This window comes from Sphaeramia orbicularis, chromosome 22 (assembly GCF_902148855.1).
Source record: "Sphaeramia orbicularis chromosome 22, fSphaOr1.1, whole genome shotgun sequence".
Lineage (NCBI taxonomy): Eukaryota > Metazoa > Chordata > Actinopteri > Kurtiformes > Apogonidae > Sphaeramia > Sphaeramia orbicularis.
The window spans coordinates 23,613,012-23,634,317 of record NC_043978.1 but is presented as its reverse complement, the minus strand read 5'-3'; the positions used below and the strand labels follow the sequence as shown (position 1 = coordinate 23,634,317).

The 21,306-nt window shown below is 36.0% G+C and overlaps 2 protein-coding genes across 3 annotated transcripts in view; one reads left to right on the top strand and one right to left on the bottom strand.

Moving 5' to 3' along the window:
* The window catches only part of myo6b (myosin VIb), a 72,024-nt gene extending 61,784 nt beyond the window's left edge, over nucleotides 1-10,240 (bottom strand). For both annotated transcript variants that reach the window (XM_030126960.1, XM_030126961.1), the window contains exons 1-5: nucleotides 10,090-10,240; nucleotides 5,624-5,770; nucleotides 3,131-3,200; nucleotides 2,928-3,001; nucleotides 1,426-1,555 (exon numbers count right to left, since the gene is read on the bottom strand). In XM_030126960.1, coding sequence (XP_029982820.1) covers nucleotides 1,426-1,555; nucleotides 2,928-3,001; nucleotides 3,131-3,200; nucleotides 5,624-5,740 — 391 coding nt within the window. In that variant the 5' untranslated portion in view covers nucleotides 5,741-5,770; nucleotides 10,090-10,240. The remainder of the gene's footprint in view (nucleotides 1-1,425; nucleotides 1,556-2,927; nucleotides 3,002-3,130; nucleotides 3,201-5,623; nucleotides 5,771-10,089) is intronic.
* Nucleotides 10,241-14,270: 4,030 nt separating this feature from the next.
* Nucleotides 14,271-17,733, top strand: colec11 (collectin sub-family member 11). The gene is made up of 6 exons (XM_030126962.1): nucleotides 14,271-14,449; nucleotides 14,562-14,633; nucleotides 16,755-16,826; nucleotides 16,907-16,960; nucleotides 17,066-17,161; nucleotides 17,331-17,733. The coding sequence occupies exons 1-6, from the start codon at nucleotides 14,326-14,328 to the stop codon at nucleotides 17,720-17,722; spliced, it is 810 nt and encodes a 269-aa protein (XP_029982822.1). The 5' UTR covers nucleotides 14,271-14,325; the 3' UTR covers nucleotides 17,723-17,733.
* Nucleotides 17,734-21,306: the final 3,573 nt, after the last annotated feature.

Below are 21,306 nucleotides of genomic sequence, written 5' to 3'. Positions count from 1 at the left end.
CTAATAAATTCTAAAGATGCTAGACTGAAGGTACAATTTACTCTGAGCCCAGGACGTAAAACATACCCATCAGTCACTTTTATCGTATCATTATCCACTTGCATATTTCGGCGTCATGCACTATTTCACAGAATATGCTACAAGCGTATGTATATTAATAATGATAGATGCTTTACATGAGTGTTGTGGCTCTGTCCCACCCACTCACTCATTTTCAGCAGTCACATGACCTTGGATCTGCACCAAATCCAGTGTCACAGTGACTTTTAACTTCACAGCAACATAGTAGATTCTCACAGTTCATACAAAAATAAAACAAAAATACAGAAATGAATTATATTTTTCCACCCATTCACTACAATTTTCTGGTGAAATTTTAGGTATAAAAGGTATGAATGGTAAGAAGGTTTGACCAGTGGTGAAATTCTGGGCTGATATCAATAAGGATGTACCAACATAGTACAAGTTGACATTTGTTGATAGTATCCTATATAAGTATCAGTTTAAGGTGTGATGTATCTGGTGTTTTATGTTATAAATTGCTCATGAACTTGCATGACTTACAACAGTAAAATAGTTAACACTACTTTTTGGCAGTGACATAACTTTTGTTTTTGCAAACTTAGATTTTTTTCTCTACATGTTTTTGAAGTACACTTAATAGCAAATAGATCACTAAGATCATGACAAAACATACATTACTTAGATAAAGCAAATAAAATGGTCAAATTACATTTTTTGCAGAACTAGCAACCTATGCTATGCTTATTTTCAGTAGAAATGCATAACATATCACATACAAGTTTTATTACAACACTTGTGAGTTATACCTTCAGGTCATTCCTCCCTATAATCATCAGACTCCATAACAGTTCACTGCAATCCCCCCCCGCCCATATCACACCATGTACATCTGTAGCCATGATGATGTAAATGATGATGTAAATATGATATTTAATTTTTAATTCTTTATTTATATAAATACCAAATTTTGTATTTTTCTCTTTATGTTTTCATTTTTTCACTTGTTTGTGTTTTTTTCTACCTGTCTTTTTCTCTACGCTTGCTTTTGCTGCTGCTAATTGTGAAATTTCCCCATAGTGGGATAAATAAAGGCTTATCTTATCTTATCTTATTCTCCTGAGACCCAGCAAAGCATTTTTGTCCTGTGTAGGGGACAAATGTTTGACAGTTTTACTTTTTATAAAAATGCTATCCATTGCAACGGGCATTCCATTAAAAAACAAATACATAAATAAAAATAATTTTAAACATGTATCTGAAAAATCTGTTGCATTATGCAGTTTCCAATCAAGACAATTGTTTAATGAAAAAAGCTAATGTAAAAAAATTTTCACTTTCCTGGGTCTCAGGAGGCCACCTTACCTTACCTAAAATGAATGTCTGGCTAATGTTGGTGCTCACCTATAGCATAGACGTGAGGTGGTAAAGTCCCCAGTGACCTCCCCTGGTAGGACTTGATGGCATCCGGGCCGTACAGTTTGGGGATGTCATAATAAGGGTTCACAGCTATTAAGATATTGGCCACATAAGTCTGTAAAAGATATTTGCAAAAACAGTATGATTAGGACGTCTGCATTTAGAGAAAGTTAACAATTACAAAAATACACATGAATTATGGATTAGTGAGACCACACAGATGAAAATGAGCCCAGTGACGGCTGCTGAGACACACCTTAACTTGTTGCTCTGTGTTGCTGCTTCCATCTACCAGCTGTCCCTCATTTCCTAAGTGAGTGACTGGGACGTGGATTGGGTTTGTCACTTTGACTCACTGACCCTTTACTCGCCTGCCTTCCCTCTTTACCACCTGGTATGACTGCCCCAAGGGAAACTGGGATATGGATCCTCTCTCCTTTTGTCTTCAGACATCTTGTGTAAGGCTCGGTACAGTACTTGAGTACTTTTACAGGACTGACTGTACTGCTTCACTTCTACTGAGTATTTAAGTGTCTTGTTTGATACTAAATTTTAATAGCAAAGTAGTAAATCTCAGACTGTGAAAATGTCTTAGGCCACTATTAGGTTTGTTGTTTTAGGGTCAAAACACAGTAATGTCCCGTCAGAGAGCAAACTTTATGTGATTGCCATTCCAACATTATGTAAAACAGAATTTGGGGAGATAAAATTGTTAGTTGAAAAATGTCAAATTACTGCTCGGGAATAAGTGGACTTGAAACAGACATACATTTTTTTAAGCTATACGCAAACATTCAAAACATGCGGTTCTCGACAGAAACTGATATCAAGTAGGACAAAACCTTTTTGATATTATGTTCAACTATGGTGAAAATACATTCTGAAGTAAAATATTGAAAAGTCTCTGTTTTATTGACATGAGAATGTGGTAACACATGGACAGGTTGCCATAGTAACACATGGATGACTCTTTACCATTGTATGCGTCACCCAATATGTACCAAAAGATCATTACTTTCTGAAAGTTTCACTCAGATATCTGATTATAAGTAACTTGAAAATCTAAAATTGGTATTTTTGAGATAACACATGGACAGGGCCTTTTAAGCAACTCACAAATGTTCAAACTTTTAAATATCAATAATATTCACAAAATAATGAAAATCTAATACTTGAAACTTAACAATCATCTATATTATCAACAGACTGAATACACTTTCAAATTTTTAAGACATAAATTTTCGTGTCAAATTCGAGCTATGGCGTAAAAAGTACAATCAATAAAATCAACTGGGATTTTAAAAAAAGATAACAGTTCCATAAAATAGAGATCTTTAACAAAAAACGAGCCCACTTGATAAATGACGTATGCAAATGTACTTTTCCATGTTGACGTTCACTTTCGCTTGATTGGACCCATTATTAGCTTAAATCTGCACTATACTAATGAAAAAATAAAAATATAGAAAGAGAAAATTAAAACCTACATAGATGTGGTCTTTATTGTACCGCACTTTGACGTTATGGAGGAGAGTGGCTTCATTCAAGTACATAAGTGAACCTGGAAAGACAAGAAAACAAAAAATGCAACCACAGAACTGAAAACAATATTATTTATTGAGAAGCAGTGGTTTGTAATGATGGCGTGGTTAAATATAATAAAAACTCAAGGCTGTTTAGTGTTACTTACAGTTGTCATCTACATGTTTGTTGACATCTTCCTCTGCTGGGAAGACTTGGCTCATTGGAGCAAGAAAGGTCTGTAACAAAGGTATTTCAGGAAAAAAAAAAAATCAAGCATTTGTTGACGTCTTTAAAAAAAAAGAGGAATATTAAGGATCAGAAAGAATTAAGCAAGCATGTATAAACATGAATCATTCATCATGCTCAAAGATCACAGCAAAGATGATTTGTGCTACATGTTCCCAGGTTGAATTAGTTACTGATATTCTCACTCTATTGTTTAAAAGTCTGAGTTAATGGAAATAAACTCAATGGAACAAGCCGGCTGTGAGAGAAACAAGGGAAGACATGGCAGGATAATGAATAATTTCGTGGGAGAGCAACAGGATCTGAACACCTGAGTGACTAAATGTGTGTGTGTGTGTGTGTGTGTGTGTGTGTGTGTGTGTGTGTGTGTGTGTGTGTGTGGTAGACGACTAAGTGTGCAGAGCTCGGCGTGGTCTTGTAAGAACCAATCAAGTCACTGTATTATTAAAAACAATCAAACTCTTGTCTGCGAGATTTAAACAGGCCCGGAGAATTTAGTGATGCTATGTCTGTGACGGAGCAATCAGACATGATTAAGGTACAACGATTGTCTGGTTATTTCCAGTATATCAATATAATAAATAGTCCTGTGCTTTGTTGTGTGCATGTGTGTGTGTGTGTGTGACCCAGTGTGGGCTATGATGCATGGTTTATTACCACAACGTGGCTGTAAGCATAAACAGAATGAGGCCACAGTACGACGGCTCCAAACCGGACAATAAAAACCATGTGAGAAATGTCCGCCTAATAAAATTGACAAAGGGAAAGAGGCGTCTGCGCTGATGGTCGGGTGCTGAGCCCAGGCACTAATGAGCTCCACGTCGCAGTAAAAGACGCGCTCAATGGGCCTTTCATTCACTCACCAAATGGGACAGAGTTTATGTCTCGCAATAGGGTTTTAACTGATAAAGATCTATCAAAGTTCAGCGTTATGTTCCGCGTTCTAAGTTTGAACTCATTAAAAAAACAAAAGCTGAATACACTCTGAAAAAATATTTAACCTTAGTCTAGTTTGGAAAACATTTGAAGTTATTTATCAGCAAGGGCAGAGAAATGCTCATTTTTCATGCAACATGGCTTATAGCAAATCTTTTTTAACTAGATTTTGGGATGTATTTGAGGATGAAACAAGAGGTTCTGGGCCTTTTTCTTAAAGAAAATTGAATTAAATATCTAAAATGTGACACTTAATACCAACATATGTGCAAAATGTGTGACTTTTAAAGGGGAATAGGGTTAAAAATGTAGATATTGTCATAAGCAATGGCTGAATTTCATCTAAGAGTCTAAGTTTCATTTTCAAAAAAGTACTTACATAAAACAGTAACATTAGTGACTGACTTAGTGAGTTAGTAATTTTTTCGTCCATTTAACAGAACATGATATATACATACATACAGTTTGGATTTCTATATTAAACATGGGCAAAAAGGCGTAGGCTGAAGCAACAGCTTATTTCTGCCTACAATATTTACAAGAAAGAAGGTTGCAGAAACAAAACAAGATAGAAAGATGGCACAGTTTTAAACAATAATATGAATACAACACATAATATATTCTGCTCACTTTCTTAATTCAAGTTATACTCATTTTTAAGTCACATTTTTAGCAGTTATTCTTAAGAGCAAAGTTAAGTCGTACTGTCCACTGCACTGATGTCAGTCTAATTCAGGATAAATACAGTATATCATTAAAATCTAAAGCACATTTGTCAGATTTCTGAATGTGTGTATACAAATATAAGGGCTAATACACCAACATCAGGGTTTTACTTCTCCTTGATTTATGCACATGGGTTCTGTATTTGTGTTATCTGAGTCATATTAATCCAGATTTGAGAATGGACAACAGCTACAATGAGATGACTTCAAACAAAACAAATTCAGAGGCAACATGTGGGTTATAAACATCAGAGGCCTGTGTGCCTGGGACGCTGGTGGCTCAGGTGTAACAGGTGGCCTTTACCTCCTAATGAGCAGCTCTCCCTCTGGGCAACACTATCAGTGCACCTGCTGCTGCTCTCTTTATTTATTCATGCCTCTGTACATGGGGTCTCTCATGTTTCTCACATTTTACACATTGTTCTGCTAACGCCTTTTTGCCTTAAACTGCAGCTTAGACAGACGGGTGACAAAGTGACACAGGTTATGGAGGGGTATTCTTTTTGTCTGTACTCTGATGTTCTTCAAAAACTTCCATGTGGAGATTTATTATGCAGGCAGTTATATAAGTGAGGATCAGTCTCCGGGGATTTTGGTAAACAACACTTAATTTGTGACCCACTCAGTGTAATTCTTTCATCAACATGCAGCGCCAACATTGCCACAGCTCCCATGTCCCCTGTTGGATTCTCTGCGCTTGTAAATGGGAAGCCATCTTGTGTGTTTATGTGTGTTTGTGTGCGGTGACCTACCTTGCCCCTCTGGTTCAGTGGTTCTATGGTGAGCGTGTCGGCTCCTATGTCAACGATCATCCCCAGCTGGAACCCGTCGGTGGGGTGGGGCGCCCACACTGGCTTCCCATCCTCCATGGTTTACGTGTAGTCTGCACGGCTGCACAACTGGCAACAGGGAAAAGACGAAACAAGAATACAGGAGAACATATATGTACTGTAAAACGCAAATGCAAAGTAGAGTTTTGCATGTAACCTGAAGGACTTCGTAATTTGCTTCTGGAGAAAGCTGCACTCACGCCTGTTTCCCAGTCCAATAAAATGCTTTTTTTTATCCTTTAGTAATATACGCAGTCCTCACAGGTGTAAAGCTGTAAATACATGGATGATTTTACAATGTTTAGGTCACTACTTTCATAGTGCATTCATTTTATGTTCCTGCATCCCTTCATATCATTATTGCCTTCTTAAACATCATACCTATATCAGGTCAGTTTTGCTTAAACTGACGTAACAGACCCACAAGTGAACGTCCACAAAAGCACATAACAATCAGAAAAACATCACAAGTTGCATTTATCCTCTACAGTCATAGAAAAAAATTATTAGACCACCCTTGTTTTCTTCAATTTCTTGTTCATTTTAATGCCTGGTACAACTAAAGGTACATTTGTTTGGCCAAATATAATGACAACAACAAAAATAGCTCATAAGAGTTTAATTTCAGAGCTGATATCTATCCATTTTCCATGGTTCTTCTTGACAATAACCAAAATCACTTCAGTTCTTACATCAATAGCTATGGCACTGTACTGCCAAAAACAGTGCTTTTAGGTATTCCATGGTTTCTTTTCGGTCTGTTTTAGTCACATGATACACACAGGAGTTAGTACTTGATTGCATAACCATTGTTTTCGATGACTTTTGATGATCTAATAATTTTTTCCACGACTATATTTACAAAGTGTGATGGAGACCTGGCCCCATTGCTTTTGACTGCCGTGCTAACCAGTAGCGTGTTTTTCCTCTTACTGATCTTGTAATGGGGGATTTTCGAATTGGCCATGACTGGAGGGATTCCCACAATCCCCAGTGAAGACAACATTACCCCTAGTGACCCGACATCTGAAGTCTGTCATTCAATGTTTGGGCTGTGTAGTAAATGGATTAATCTGAGACAATCAAGCTACTCAAATTTGGGGAACTTGCAATGGCCAACAGGCAAAATAGACAATATAAAGCACCTAAATCACTGTTAATGCAAAAGAGATGAATGCCTGCTATAGACAACCATTACCTTTAAAGTGAAACTCTTACTTTTGCGATGTTTGGCTGAAATACAAACACTGAAGCTAGGATATTTTATTGTCTTAACCCTTTGCTGGTGATTCCAAAATACAGCATCTTCAGTTATATGAGATATGTTCAACATTGTTCTTCAACAGCCTAACAGTTCCTCAAAGCAAAAGTGCTGACGTTATAGTTGAGTATCCACTTAGCATCATGGATTGAGGTCAAATGTCGGTGAGTTTAGGTCCTGCAAACTGCTGACGCACTTTTTGACCAGGACTTAGAGTTCAACAGGTACGTCTAGTTAGCACCACATTGGATCGAACCTCAGATAAGACTTCTATCTATGGCCTAAGAGGAGACAGGGCAGCAAAGATTGGAGATTATTTAACATTTTTGGTCCAATAATATTAGTAAGAGAGCTACTATTTTTACTTTTACAGTCCAGACCACAGTATTTTACCACTTTGTACAGTATATATTAACCCTGTAATGCATGGTGTCACTCAAACTTTGCTTAAAACTATAATATTTACATCAACTATTCCTAATTAGCCATTTTTGGTATGCATATAGTTCTACAAACCAAAATTATTACATGGATTGTTTGATTATTAATATACATCCCCTACAGTTACATTTTACAATATGTTTTTCTAAATCAATAATATGTTAGCTTTATGGATAGAGGCTTTTAGACACTATGTTACAAAAATGTTTATGATTAAAGTTGTGTTTAAGCTACAAACAGTCAGTTGTAACATTTGTGTCTCACTCATTAATCCAATCAGACTAATAAGTCTGATTTGAGCCTTTTTTGGGAGACATAATCACATTCAGTTTGATAATAATTCATTCATGAAATAACTTAAGTGAAAGAGCATCCATGAATTTCTCTTTGCATATCGTAGCTAACAGTAATAACATAACTGCATTGCCAACTTAAACAAAGCTGCACTGTTTTTTGAAGTATTAGAACTCATGATTTAATGTTAAATTGTTTGCACAGAAAGCGATTGTAAGGTAATATAACCGGTATGCTGGTATTGCAACTTAATGTTACACAGTCCATCTGCTTTTAGGGCATTCACCTCTGTTTACTCCGCTTTGCTCAGAGCACACCACCAGCCAAGTAGACATTTCACACATCAAATAACTGACCTACTACCAAGGCTGCCAGAGAAAAAACCTATTTACACACAGGGCAACTTAATGATTGTTTGTACAAGCAATTTGTTAAGACACTAAAGCCCATAAAGCAGAGGTCTCAAACATGCGGCCTGGGGGCCAAGTCTGGCCCACCAAAGGGTCCAGTCTTGTCCCTGGGATAAATTTGTGAAATGCAAAAATTACACTGAAGATATTAATCATTTTAGTTCAGGTTCCCAATTTAATCTCAAGTGGGTCAGATCAGTAAAATACTATCATAATAACCTATAAATACTCAAAACTCACAACGTTTTCTCTTTGTAAATGTAAAGGTTTTCATGTCATTTTACTGTATTAACACTAAAACAAACTATCATTTCACAAAAAGGTGAATAACCAGAACAAATATGAACATTTTGAAGTGTCTGAAGTGAAAGTTCAGCAATAGTCTGCCTGTTATTAAATGTTTTGTGTATTTGTACATCCACTGTGACCTGTAAGTTGTAATTTACATGCGTAAATGATAAACTGAGACATAATATTGTTAAAATTGCACTCAGTTTTCTTAAGAAATTTGAGTTTGTTCATGTTATTCACATTGTTTTAAAGGATAGTTGGTCGATGTAAACATTTTCATCACATAATTCTCCTTTTTTCACTCTAAAACACAGAGGAAAGTTTGGAGTTGACATTATTTATATATTATCGTGTTATTATTTCACTGGTCCGGCCCACTTCAGATCAGAGTTTGACACCCCTGCCATAGAATAGGTAGTACAAACTTCTAATTCTGAATATATATATTCAAAAATCACAGTGCAGTTTTCACACATAGACAGTTAAATATATGGCTTGAAGTGCACCAGAAGGAGGGAAGATAAGATTACTTTTTCCCCAATCTGTTATCTTACTACATAAGAGATCAAGGTTGGGCTGATCCTCCACACTACTTCTGTAAGATAAGTGATAATCACAAAGCTTTCCCACACTTTAGTCTGGCTTTAGCTGGTTTGTACCAACAGGAAATACCTTCAGCTCAAACCCAAAGAACCCAAAGAACCACCAATGGCCTACTCTTCTTGCTATAAGAAAAATTCCAAAAGAAATTTAGAAGAATGTGTTATTTTTACATGGAAAAAAACGGTTCCAAATATATCCAAATGTGGACACAATCGGATATGTGAGAGTGCAGACTACAGACGTTTCTCAAACCTCCACCTAATCTGGTATATCACTTTAGGGAGATGGTCTTCAGTAAAGGCCCCAATGTTGAGTGCAAACCCTAGCTCAGTCCCTCATGAGTAACTTTGACTCCGCAGCATTAAATCCTCTTAGTATCTGACCCTAATCCAGACAGAGAGGTGAGACATTTGAAGTGAGATCTCCACATAACAAAGACAAGTCAGCGATCAATGGCCCAGACGACAGGAATCAGAAGAAGCACAGATACTGTATACAGTAAAGCGAGAAGGAAATGCAGACGTACACACACATGAACACACACACAGGCTCAGAGTTAAAGCAGGACGCACAAACACGCCTCTGGTTTCCTGCCTCTTGTTTCCTGTTCCCTGCCAGGCAAAAGGACATGGACATGGAAAACACATTGACATGAACGGTGGGGCCAACAGGATGGAGACACAGGTCACACAGCGAGAAAAGGATCTTAAATATATCAGAGAGGAGATGGTTTTAGAAGCATATGCAGATGTATCATGTAATGTTAGGTAAATAAAGATGCAATGTTAGTTACTATGAGTTATGGTGACTTTTTGAGTTAAATGAAAAAACATAGAAATCCACCAGAAAATGACATAATCAAGTGAATTTAACCAACACCATCTGTATATTGAGTCTTAAAGGTGTTAAGCCCTTTATAAATTAGCCATAATGATCAATGACTGTGTCTGCTAGCAAAACTATCCCACAGCAGATGGTAAAAATGGAAGCTAATAGCACAAATGAAAGGCAACAGCAACACACAAGTACCCTGACTGAAAGAAAAAAAAAAAAAGTCCAAAGTGAAATAAAAAAGCAGACAGACTTACCAGTGTTATCCTTCAGGGAGTTAAATTCAGTTTATGGACGACGCTAATGTAATGTGTGTTATTCCTCATACGTGTGTCCGGATGCGACGGTACTCCTGGTCGCTCCTCGCGCAGCAGGACGGAGGCGCGCGGTGCCACAGGGACTGACAGCCTGCGCTCGTGCTCCGGTGAGAACGGGTGACGTCACGGTGAAGGTGCGTTGAAGGACTGACCGTAAGATCCGGTGTCAGGTAGTTTTCTTCTCTCTCTTTTTTTTTTTTTCCCTTGTAGCTGTTTTTTAGGACTCATAATGAATCAGCACTGAACTCTGCTGTTTTATTTAAGGAAAAAAACATATTTGAAGTGTCTTTTTGAAGTTCTGAACGCTCTTTTCTAATAAGAATTGAAGATATCATGTGTTTTACAATTAATTTTCCCCAAAATGTAGAATATTGTAAATATATATATATATATATATATATATATATATATATATATATATATATATATATATATATATATATATAATTTTTCTCTTCTGTCTGTAAGTCTCTAATATCTTCTTCTTCTTCTTTACATCTTCAAAATAAATTTCAATTAACACTTAAAATTGCTTTAAAACTGATTTAGACTGTTTCAACATCCATTTTGTGGCTGTTGTTTATTTTCCACTTTTCAGAATATGCTGTAGAAACTAAGTATATTGACACAAACATCATATTTTCCTTATATTTATATTTTAATCTAAGTATTTTTACCTTGTCCATACCCTCAGTGACAAATACAATAAACCTGAGTTACAAATTAAACTGCAGTATACACCAGACGACTCCACTAGCTACAAATAAAAGAATGCAAATGTTGCCTTAAGACTCATCAATATTTTACAGAGAGGTAATCTAAAACTTTTGGGGGGATTTTTGAAGGAGACACCCTATCCACTATTGAAAGCCGCCACTGGGTTTGTAAATCTAATTAGGATATCTGATACTCCTGTATTGGGCCATATCTGATTACACACACATGACAGCATGTAAAAACTAACATGACATTTTTTTTTATTACTAAGTTAGTAATTGCTTGACATCCTAAATAATGCACAATAAAGCTAAATACCACTTGGCCATATCAAATAATGACTTCGAGCACAATAAATAATATTGTTGGACAAAACAATAAATTGATATCCTAACTACTTCTAATATTAGGGATTTTTCCCATTACTTTGTATTTTTTCCTTTATTGTGATTCAAACACATCACAAATGTAGGCTGATAAAATAGGCATTGTCTTTTTATGTGAGTATATGTAATGCTGAACCTTTTTGCACAGGAAAATTGACTTGCAAATGACCTTTCAAGATGCACACCAGGTGGTTTATGCTTGTCCAGTATTCAGCTTGCACTGTATGGATAATAGCACCATCAAGTGACCAAACATAGGAAGAGCAGCTCTATGTGTGTGCAGAGGAGTAATCAAACAGGAAATTAATCAGAAGGTACTAATGCAAACAGGGGAAGGAAATAATCCACAAGTAGATGATGATATTCATTAAAATTCATGAACTGCATATTTGTTTAGAATGTAATGATCCACGAAGGCAGATTTAATACAATTTGCATTAATAAATAACCAAAATAAATTCTTAGAACCTGATGATTATTTAAAAAATGTTACTTTCCTACATGCTTGATACAGTCTGAAGTTAGTCAGTGTATTTTTCCGGCCTCTCTACTGTCAATCACTTGTATACTTTCCCAGCCAATTATCTCTGGGGCTCCAGCTGCTTCAGGCTTTATCTGTGAACTGTTTATGAATGTCCTATCACATGCCTTCCGTGGTGCCTGTGGAGGAACATGAAATGTTTCAGTAGGACCACCAGTGTTCAAATCTCCTGCAAGTTCTGCAAGCTGGTGATACTGTTTACTTCTGTCTGGAAAATCCCTCTTCAGGTAGGCCACTGAGAGTTAAAAACGCAATTTATGGTTTGCTGAGTGACTTATGTTTCCTATAACATAACATCAAGAATGTTTATTTGCAAAAGATTTCAGCAGAATTCAGAATTTACAACTATGGATGTTCTCTTAAGGTGCATCCTTTCTATCAGATGAATTATGGTGCATTATTAATGTATTTTTCACTTAAAATAAAGTAAAGGACACTCTATTCTAAATCTAAGACATAGCTATACAGTTTGATTCAATACATAAAATGAACCAAACACCAATATTTGACAGCACAGGTACCAGCATTGCAGTCAACAAACAGTCATTTATCCATAATAATATATAAACAGTAATAAAAACAGGCTTGATACAAATATGTAAGTGTTAGTGTATATTGATCACAGAGTTCATCATCTGAACTTCTTAAACGAACTGTTTTGTTGACTTCCAAATGATCTTTTTCCAGCATTTTCTGACTTTTAATTTACAGACCATGTAGTTGTTAAAAAAAACTCAGAGTAAATTCAAAGGTTATTAAATCAAAACAAAGAAAACTGAAGCAAGTACGTGTCTCACTGATTAAACACAGAAACAAGCATCTACATCCACTGTCATTTGTCAAACTTCATGGGTTTTATTACTGAATCAATGTTGGAGAAATTTATGTTGTTTCTATGTTCACTACAGAGCCTCTGAACGTCCAAATGGGTCATATGTGATGCCAGTAAAAACCGGAGAAACTGAATTTTGAAATTTATTGATAGATTAGTGGTTACTGAACATTTTAGATCCATAGGTCTTGACAGAACCTCAAGTGATTTGATTTGCTCTTGTGCACCTTGAGTCTTCTACTGAAAAGCAGTAGATCATATTCAACCAGAAGATGCTCATGATCCTCTATGATTTCCAATGGTTGTTTTATGACAAGCAGCCTCCATATACACTCATCATACATATTATTACATGTACTGTTAATACTGTTAATATTGTTAATACTGCAAATTGCACCTATTCATATTTTATCCAGTTTTCTTACTATTAGGGGAGGGAAAGGGTATTGTTTTCGGTTCAGTTTGTTTGTTTGTTTGTTTGTTTGTTAATGCTCTAGTAGCAAAACCATTTGGTTGATTTCACACCAAATTTGGTTTATAGATTGCCAGTGACCCAGAATAGATCTCATTAAATTTTGGGAAAAGTAGGTCAAAGTTCAAAATTTTTATGAATTAAAAAAAAAAAAAAAACAAAACAAAAAAAAAAACATTGGCTTATAATGGGTGAAATTTCACATGTCTGTAGCAGCAAAACTATTGGTTGAATTCATACCAAATTAACTTTATAGATTGCCAGTGGCCCAGAATGGATCTCATTACATTTAGGGAACAGTAGGTCAAAGTTCAAATTTTCACCCATTTATTTATAATGGGAAATATGTACAAGGGATGGGGTTTGTTGTGCCTGGCACCACTTGTTTTTTTTATTTTTTATTCTTCTAAACTCTATTCTTATGTTACTTTGTTAAACTGTATTTTTTAAATTCTATTTTCTTGTCTTATTTTTTAGTTCTTGTAATTTTTTATTTGCTCTATTCTTTTTTCTTTAGCACTGGTACTTGTAAATATTGCTACACTGACTGGAGTTGCACCCATAATTCCATCGTGCACACAATGACAATAAAGGCTATTCTATTCTATTCTATTCTATTCTATTCTATTCTATTCTATTCTATTCTATTCTATTCTATTCTATCCTATCTTGTCTTTTAAATGCACTTTTTTTATTTTAATGTCTTCCTTTACTCTATCTTAATGTTAATATATGATTGTAATAAAATTAGTGTCTTTCTTTTATTCTGTGAATGCATTTTAAAAGCAGGTTTTATCTCTGAGAATGTGAATGTCTTTTTTTTCCTTTCTTGATTTTAATGTAATTTCAGTGTCTTTTTCTGGGATTTTTTTTATGCCTTTGTAAGGCACTTTGAGTTACCCTGTGTATGAATAGTGCTATACAAATAAACTTGCCTTCTATTCTATTCTATTCTATTCTATTCTATTCTATTCTATTCTATTCTATTCTGTCTTTTAAATGCATTTTTTTTTATTTTAACGTATTGCTTTATTGCTTTACTCTATTTTAATTTTGATTTTTATGTATGATTTTATTCTATCCTATCCTATGAATTTCATGGCTGCCATTTGCATAGTTCTTAACCTGCTGTAATACTTTATCTGATTATAGTTTCCAGGATCGACTTTTGATGCCACAGTTTAATTTTGACTTTCCTCTGTTCCTCTTTAACAGCCCATGTAGCAGGATGAGAGCAGAGGCGCTGTTACTGTCCATGATAATAATGTCTGCACTGAGTTTATTGCGATTGAATGGACAAAACTTGGCAGACGAATCCTGCACTGTTCAGATCCTCGTCCCTGGACTCAAAGGCACGGCCTTTTTGTTTGCTTTTTTACATGTTTTCTTGCCTACAGAGTAAACAACAAAACAACCGGCTTCATTTTCATTCATTTGATTTTCCTTTGTCATCTTCTTCAAAAGGAGAACCAGGAGATAAAGGACACAAAGGGGTACCGGGGAGGCCGGGAAGAGTCGGCCCCCCAGGAGAGATCGGTAAAATCATCTTTTGCAAGAAACAGACTGTGATTTTTTAATTAATTAATTTATTTATTTATTCATTTTTAAACTGGGATGTGTAGAATTTCATATGTAAGCCCAAACCTGAAATTTTACCATGTGCTTTCTTTTTCTTCTTCACTCACACTGGGATAAAAAGAAAAAAGCACTGGGGTAAAGATCACATTTCTGGGGCTGATAATGTGCTATTATATCAGTCCCAGTCCGTCCAGAGATGACCCAGTGTTTACATTTGGATGAAGGATGGGAGAGGAATGATACGAAGAACCCACTGCTTTGGACAAGTGTTTACTAAAAACCTTAATGAGGAATGAAGGGTGTTCTCATACTTTGAAATAAGATTACACAGACTCCACAAAAGTTAATTTAGCCATTAATAATGAGGAAAATAGTCATGTCTCTGAATATTTTAAATTTGTGATCATTAAAACTCGCAGAATTTTATTTAACCCTTTAACAACTGCAATCTCTCCGGCGCTTCATTTGGTAATTTACAGCATTTAAATTACTGAAACTCCTGAAGCATTTGCTTTATCTAGAAAATTCAAATGGCATCAGAAAGCTGAGATCCTGAGCTTTCCGGCACTATATAACACTTTACGGCAGCAATGTGGGACTCTATTAGAAGTAGAAAGGGAGATTTAATTGGGTTGAGAGTCTTGTTTCGAGCTCTATATGTAAAGTGTCATGAAATAATTTTTGTTTTATAAATAAAATTTGAATTTGATTGATTTCAGAGACTTCCACATGGGCTAAAATGTCTGGAAATAAAAATTATGAAGCCATAACATGGATACTGAAAGTTCAAGACCAAATAGCATGTTTGACCAGATGTAAAATAGTTGAAAGTTTATTTTTGCAATCTCAAAAAAGCTACATTTGAACTGCTGGCAAATGTGGCCCAAATCCGATTTTTTTGCCCATATGCGACCTGTATCTGATCTGTTAAAGACAGTTCAAACAGCACAAATCCGACCCAGGCCACTTTCATATGTGGTCTTAAATCCGATACGTATCTGATATTTTGCAATGCTACATCAGTCTGAATAGCCAGGTCGCATTTTTCCAACCTTCACATCATAGAAATGCGACAAACATCACAATTCTGCGTCCCAGGAGTGCCACTTCGTAAACACAAGGCATAACTGTGTGGTCACATATTACCTCAGGACCTCTTTTGCACATGTGGGTCACTTCAGGGTCGCATTCAGCTCATACTCAAAACTGCTAGAAGTCGTATTTAATGTGTAATATGAATGAGCAGACAAAATAATCGGATTTCACCAAAAAAATCCAAAGTGTGCATTAAAACCTGCTGTCTGAATGTAGCTAAAGTTTCGTTATGGATGTGGATATGCTAAAAACTTCAACTCCCATTTTTTTCTTTATTACTAAAACACTGTTTTAACCATTTCTTGTTTATAATAATGATAATTAATGGCCAGATATTGAAAGTTAAGTTCTTCCTGAAAAAAAAAGTGCAAACGAATGAGCAAAAAAGACACGTTCTGACACTTTTATTGCAAAGAAAACATGAAGACACCTAGGCGGCCTGTTATAATGGCAGTCTTAACAACGCAGTTTTTTTTTCATTACAATTTAATAATAACACATCGCACTTGGGGGATTGTCTATGGTTTGATTCCCCAGACCAGCAAAGAAACTGTTGGCTGATGTGTCCTTGAGCAAGGCACTTATCCTCATATTTGCTTTCTGGGTGCCTGGCATCACAGCCCACTGCTCTGAGCCTGCAGTGTGAAGGTTGTTCCTGTATGTTCAGCTTGTGTTGAGTTAACAGGTTCAATTTCAGTATGTGTTGCACGTCGACATGTATAGTAGATTTATACACTATTGGACATAGAGTTGGAATAATTTTGTTTTCAGACACATTTGTCTTTTTTATTCTTTTTTATACACATCAGTGATAACATTTGAGCAGGTGCAATAATCATATACTGAGTCCCAGTTCCATTTTATCTATCAAGAATAAATCACATTGTCACAATCAGTTCATGAGAAGAGGTAAAAATATTTCATTCCATCTTTATTGGCAACAGTGTACATTTGTAGTGTATATTCTTCTCCTTAATGTTTCAGGTCAAACTGGTCTGAAAGGACAGAAAGGCATCATGGGACGTTATGGAAAAGTAGGCCCAAGTGGAATGAAAGGTAGAAATATGCACTCCTCACTTGTTTATCTACCACAGTATATATTTAATGTTTAATGTATAATTGCATTTCTGTCTCAGGTGTAAAAGGAGAAATGGGAGATCCAGGTCCGAGGGGTCCTGATGGAGAGCCAGGTGAAATACTGTGCATTCAGTTTGTGAAACCGCGTGTTAAAACATACATTTTTCATGAACTAATTAGGACAAACGTGGTAATTCCCTGCATTTTTACCTTATCAGGGGTTCCGTGTGAGTGTGCACCAATGAGAAAGAGGATTGGAGAAATGGACATTCTTGTGGCCCAGCTAACCTCTGAGCTGAAATTCATTAAAAATGGTATGATCTGACAACATTTTAGTATTTTTCTTTGCTTATTTGTCAGATTTACTTTATCTATTGCATTGCTTCACTTGTTATCCTTTAAAAAACTGCCAGTGCTGGGCATGTCAATGTGAAATTTATAGAAATACAAGTGCTCATTTTTCAGCACTGCCCTCCCCTGCAGCTGTTGCTGGCATAAAAGAGACAGACAGTAAGGTGTATCTGTTGGTGAAGGAGGAGAAGCGCTACTCCGACGCCGAGGCCTACTGTCAGACGAGGGGAGGGCACCTGGCTATGCCCAAGGATGAGGCGGCCAACGCAGCCATCGCGGCGTACATCACCGACGCCGGCCTGAGCAGGGTCTACATCGGCATTCACGACCTGGACCGAGAGGGCGTCTTCACCTACGTGGATCGATCTCCCATGACCACTTTCAGCAAATGGAGAAGAGGGGAGCCCAACAACGCTTACGATGATGAGGACTGTGCAGAGATGGTGTCCTCAGGCGAGTGGACTGATGTGGCCTGTCATCCCACCATGTATTTTGTTTGTGAATTTGACAAAGATAGTGGTTGAGATCAGGCTTAACCCTTTATAGTTCTCTCACAGAAATACTCTGAACCTTAGTGTGTTATTGGAGGACCTAACAAGACTTTATTATATTTGTGAAATTTTTCAACATTTCTTATTTTTAGTTCAATCAGATTCATACTGTCAACTGAAAGTTTGAAGATTCCTTTTCTTTTTTGTCCGACAGATTAAAAAAAGTTGATTTTTTTACCTTTACATGTTTCAGCTACACCTGTAGTCTTCCTCAGAAGGGTCACATGATGTTACTGCAGTGTTTTTCAACCTTGGGGTTGGGACCCCACGTGGGGTTGCCAGGAATTTAAAAGGGGTCACCTGAAATTTCTAAAAATAAAAATAAAAAACTTACTAAGAGTTGAGAGAGATAATCCCAATACACAAAAGACATGACAAACTGTGAAGCTGAAACTGAAGCACTGTGGTACTGTTTATCTTTCAAATGTTCATTGTGGTCAGTTTCAGATGCTGCAGCTCTTTCATAATTCATAGTTTGAGTTCTTGTTTGTTCAGTATTAATTGTCAGCCTTGTAAATCCAAGCTGGACTGACTGTACATATCCTGACCAAGGAAAATAAAATTCTCACTTTGTGCAGTAATCTACACCTGGCTTTTCTGTCTTCGTCCACAATAATATACTTTACATAGACTAAATGTCATCTAAAATTAATGTTTATTTGCAACATAGTATAGCGAACTATTACATGATCAAAAACAAATTAATTTTAGCAAAAAATATGTCTGGGGTCGACAGAAATTTGTGATGTTAAAATGGGGTCAGCAGCCAAAAAAGGTTGGAAACCACTGGGTTACTGTGACGTGTCTTGTCAGCTGTTTTATCCAAGCTTGCCAGACAACATAAAAACGGGCCCGAGGACTAAGAACAGGGATGAGGGATCTTATACCTTACTCCACACTTGGGATGCTGTCCTTCGTAGGATACCAGACAACAGGGGGCATAGTTGTCCCCTGTTGTCTGGTAAACCTGGTAAAACAGCTGATAAGACACGTCACACTAACATTAGGTGACCTTCTGAGGAAGACTACAGGTGTAGCTGAAACGTGTAAAGGTAAAAAAAACAACTTTTTAAAAAAAAAATCTGTCTGACAAAAAAGAACAGGAATCTGTTTTTTTTTTTTTTTTTTTATGTAGAAAATCAAGGTCAATTAAATTACCATATTTGGTCACTTACATGTCAGTGGCAAAAAAAAATCCAAGTAAATATAAAAAATACAAGAAAAACACATTTAAGGTGAAAAGAACATGTATTTTAGAACATTAGACCAACATAAGTGTTACAGACACCTGTCCACATCCACATTATCCCTCTGAACATCATTCCTTACATTAGTACCATTACTTCATGGTACCTAACAAAGCAGGTACACTCACTGTTTATGCAGAGGTGGACCTTACAGACCCTGCAGACCACATTGGACCTGAGATTGTTGACTCACTGTAACTGTTGCTGTCGCTGTCTTGTAATGTATTGAATTGAAATTACCAAAAATAGTCACTTGCTCGATAAAGGGTTAAATGCTGCTGAGAAAACACATCAAGGGTTTATTATGTATAAAATCAGGAAAAAACAAAGACTTCTAAAGCACTCTTTAAAATAGAGACATATAGCAATTTTTTTGTCGACTTCCAAATTAATTTTTCTTTACATCTAACTTTTCCTAAGTGATGTGTCATTGGTTTTTTTTGTTTTTTTTTAGTGCATTTTTACTCCTGCATTTTTCAGCCAAAATCATACAGTTTGCTATATCAAATTTACTTGTCATGTACTGTAGATGTTCATAAAAGTTCAGAGTAACAAAATACTGAATTAACTCGATGCAAGAATAGACATCTACAATATCTGCCTTTTATCAAACTGTATGAGTTTTACTGGGGAATCAATGTTGCAGAAGATGATGGTGTTTCCACATTCACTGTGGAGCATCTGAACATCCAAATGGGTCACATCTGATGGTACTGAAAAGCAGAGAAACTACATTTTACCTTAGTTATTTCAATGTATTGATAGGATTAGTGGATCAATAGTAATTAAACATTTTCAATTAGTAGATGCTTTTATTTAACCCATAAAGACCAAGTGCTACTTTCACACATGGTACAGAAAAGCAGTCAAATCTATATTATCATTAACATATGATAGACTTCAGTTTATCCAAAAGCCTTCTATTAGTTAAATTTTCTTTGTATGTCAGATTTTCTAAAGGAAGAATAAATGTGATCATATGCATATTGGTGGAAGACTGACTTATCCACTGTCTGTGTTTCATTTCCTGATGAAAGCTTGATGCCAAAACACACTGAAGTCTAACCTGACCATGATACCGTGGTAATAAAGCAAAATGGTGCCTCAGATTTCTTTGCTGTTTCCTGAGTCCAGTCATGTCCAAATCTAAAGAGCACCTCCAACAAAACACCATTTTTGAGTCAAAAAAGTGCTCCTATTCCGGTGTTTTTTTTGCTACCTAAAAGGTTTTTATATGTTGGAATGAAAGTTAGATCTGATTTGCGATGTTAATCTCACCCACGATGTGTAAATAAGTCGACAAAATAACAAGCAAGTTGTGCAAACTGGTACATTTTCTCCTTTCTTTGTCCTCATAAGCTCATAAACTATTTATTTACTTTACTTTTTTATTCTTTCACTGGAGTTTTACATATTTACATATTTTAAGCATCCCCTTAATCCTGTACTTTTTGATTCATTACAAGCCAAGTCAGGCAATGCTTTGAGTTTTAATATTATGCAGACTATCTACTACCATCAACAAACAAGACAAATAAGCTAATGTAGAAGGCTGTAGATTGTGTATAATATATACAATTAAAATGTGGTTGAGTTGGAAGCTTTTAATCAGAGAAATGGAACACAATACACATTTAATATTCATATTCATACTGTAAGTTATATGATGGTTCTTACAATAAAAATATACTGATTATCTTAAAAACAGAGATGTGTCTGTGCATATTTTCTGTTGGATGCATTTATTTATTTGAGGATTGGAAGCACAAAGCTGTGTAGAGAGCCTCCACCCGGTGGATAGTGAATGTACTGCAGTTTTAGAGTTTTTTCCTAGATGAATATATATAGTGGCTGTCACTGCTCTGCACTGCAAAAACACAAAGAGAGAACAAAAGGAAGAAAAACTACACAGGGTTTACTCTAATTCTATTATTTGAGACTTTTACACTGAATTAGCATAATTTTGTAGGACACGTCTGTTACTTAAAGACAGTTTTATTGTTTAAACACGGAGTTAACTAAACAAATCAATTACACTTGGTTACAGTTTGCTATTGTTTGCTGAATGACAAAAACAAGACATCATACACCTTAGGCTGGGATGGCATTTTCATCTATGAAAATCCTCCAGGGTTTCGTTATGTGATTAATAGAAGTTGTCTTACAGCTCCTCTCTACTATTGTTTTTTGGGCGCGGGCATCCCAGCTGAGATGATATCCTATTGCGTCTCTCCAAGAAGATGAATTTGAATATGCATGATGCAGTTCTTCTAATAAAGCAGAGCACCAGTCCCTTAAGAAATGAATAAT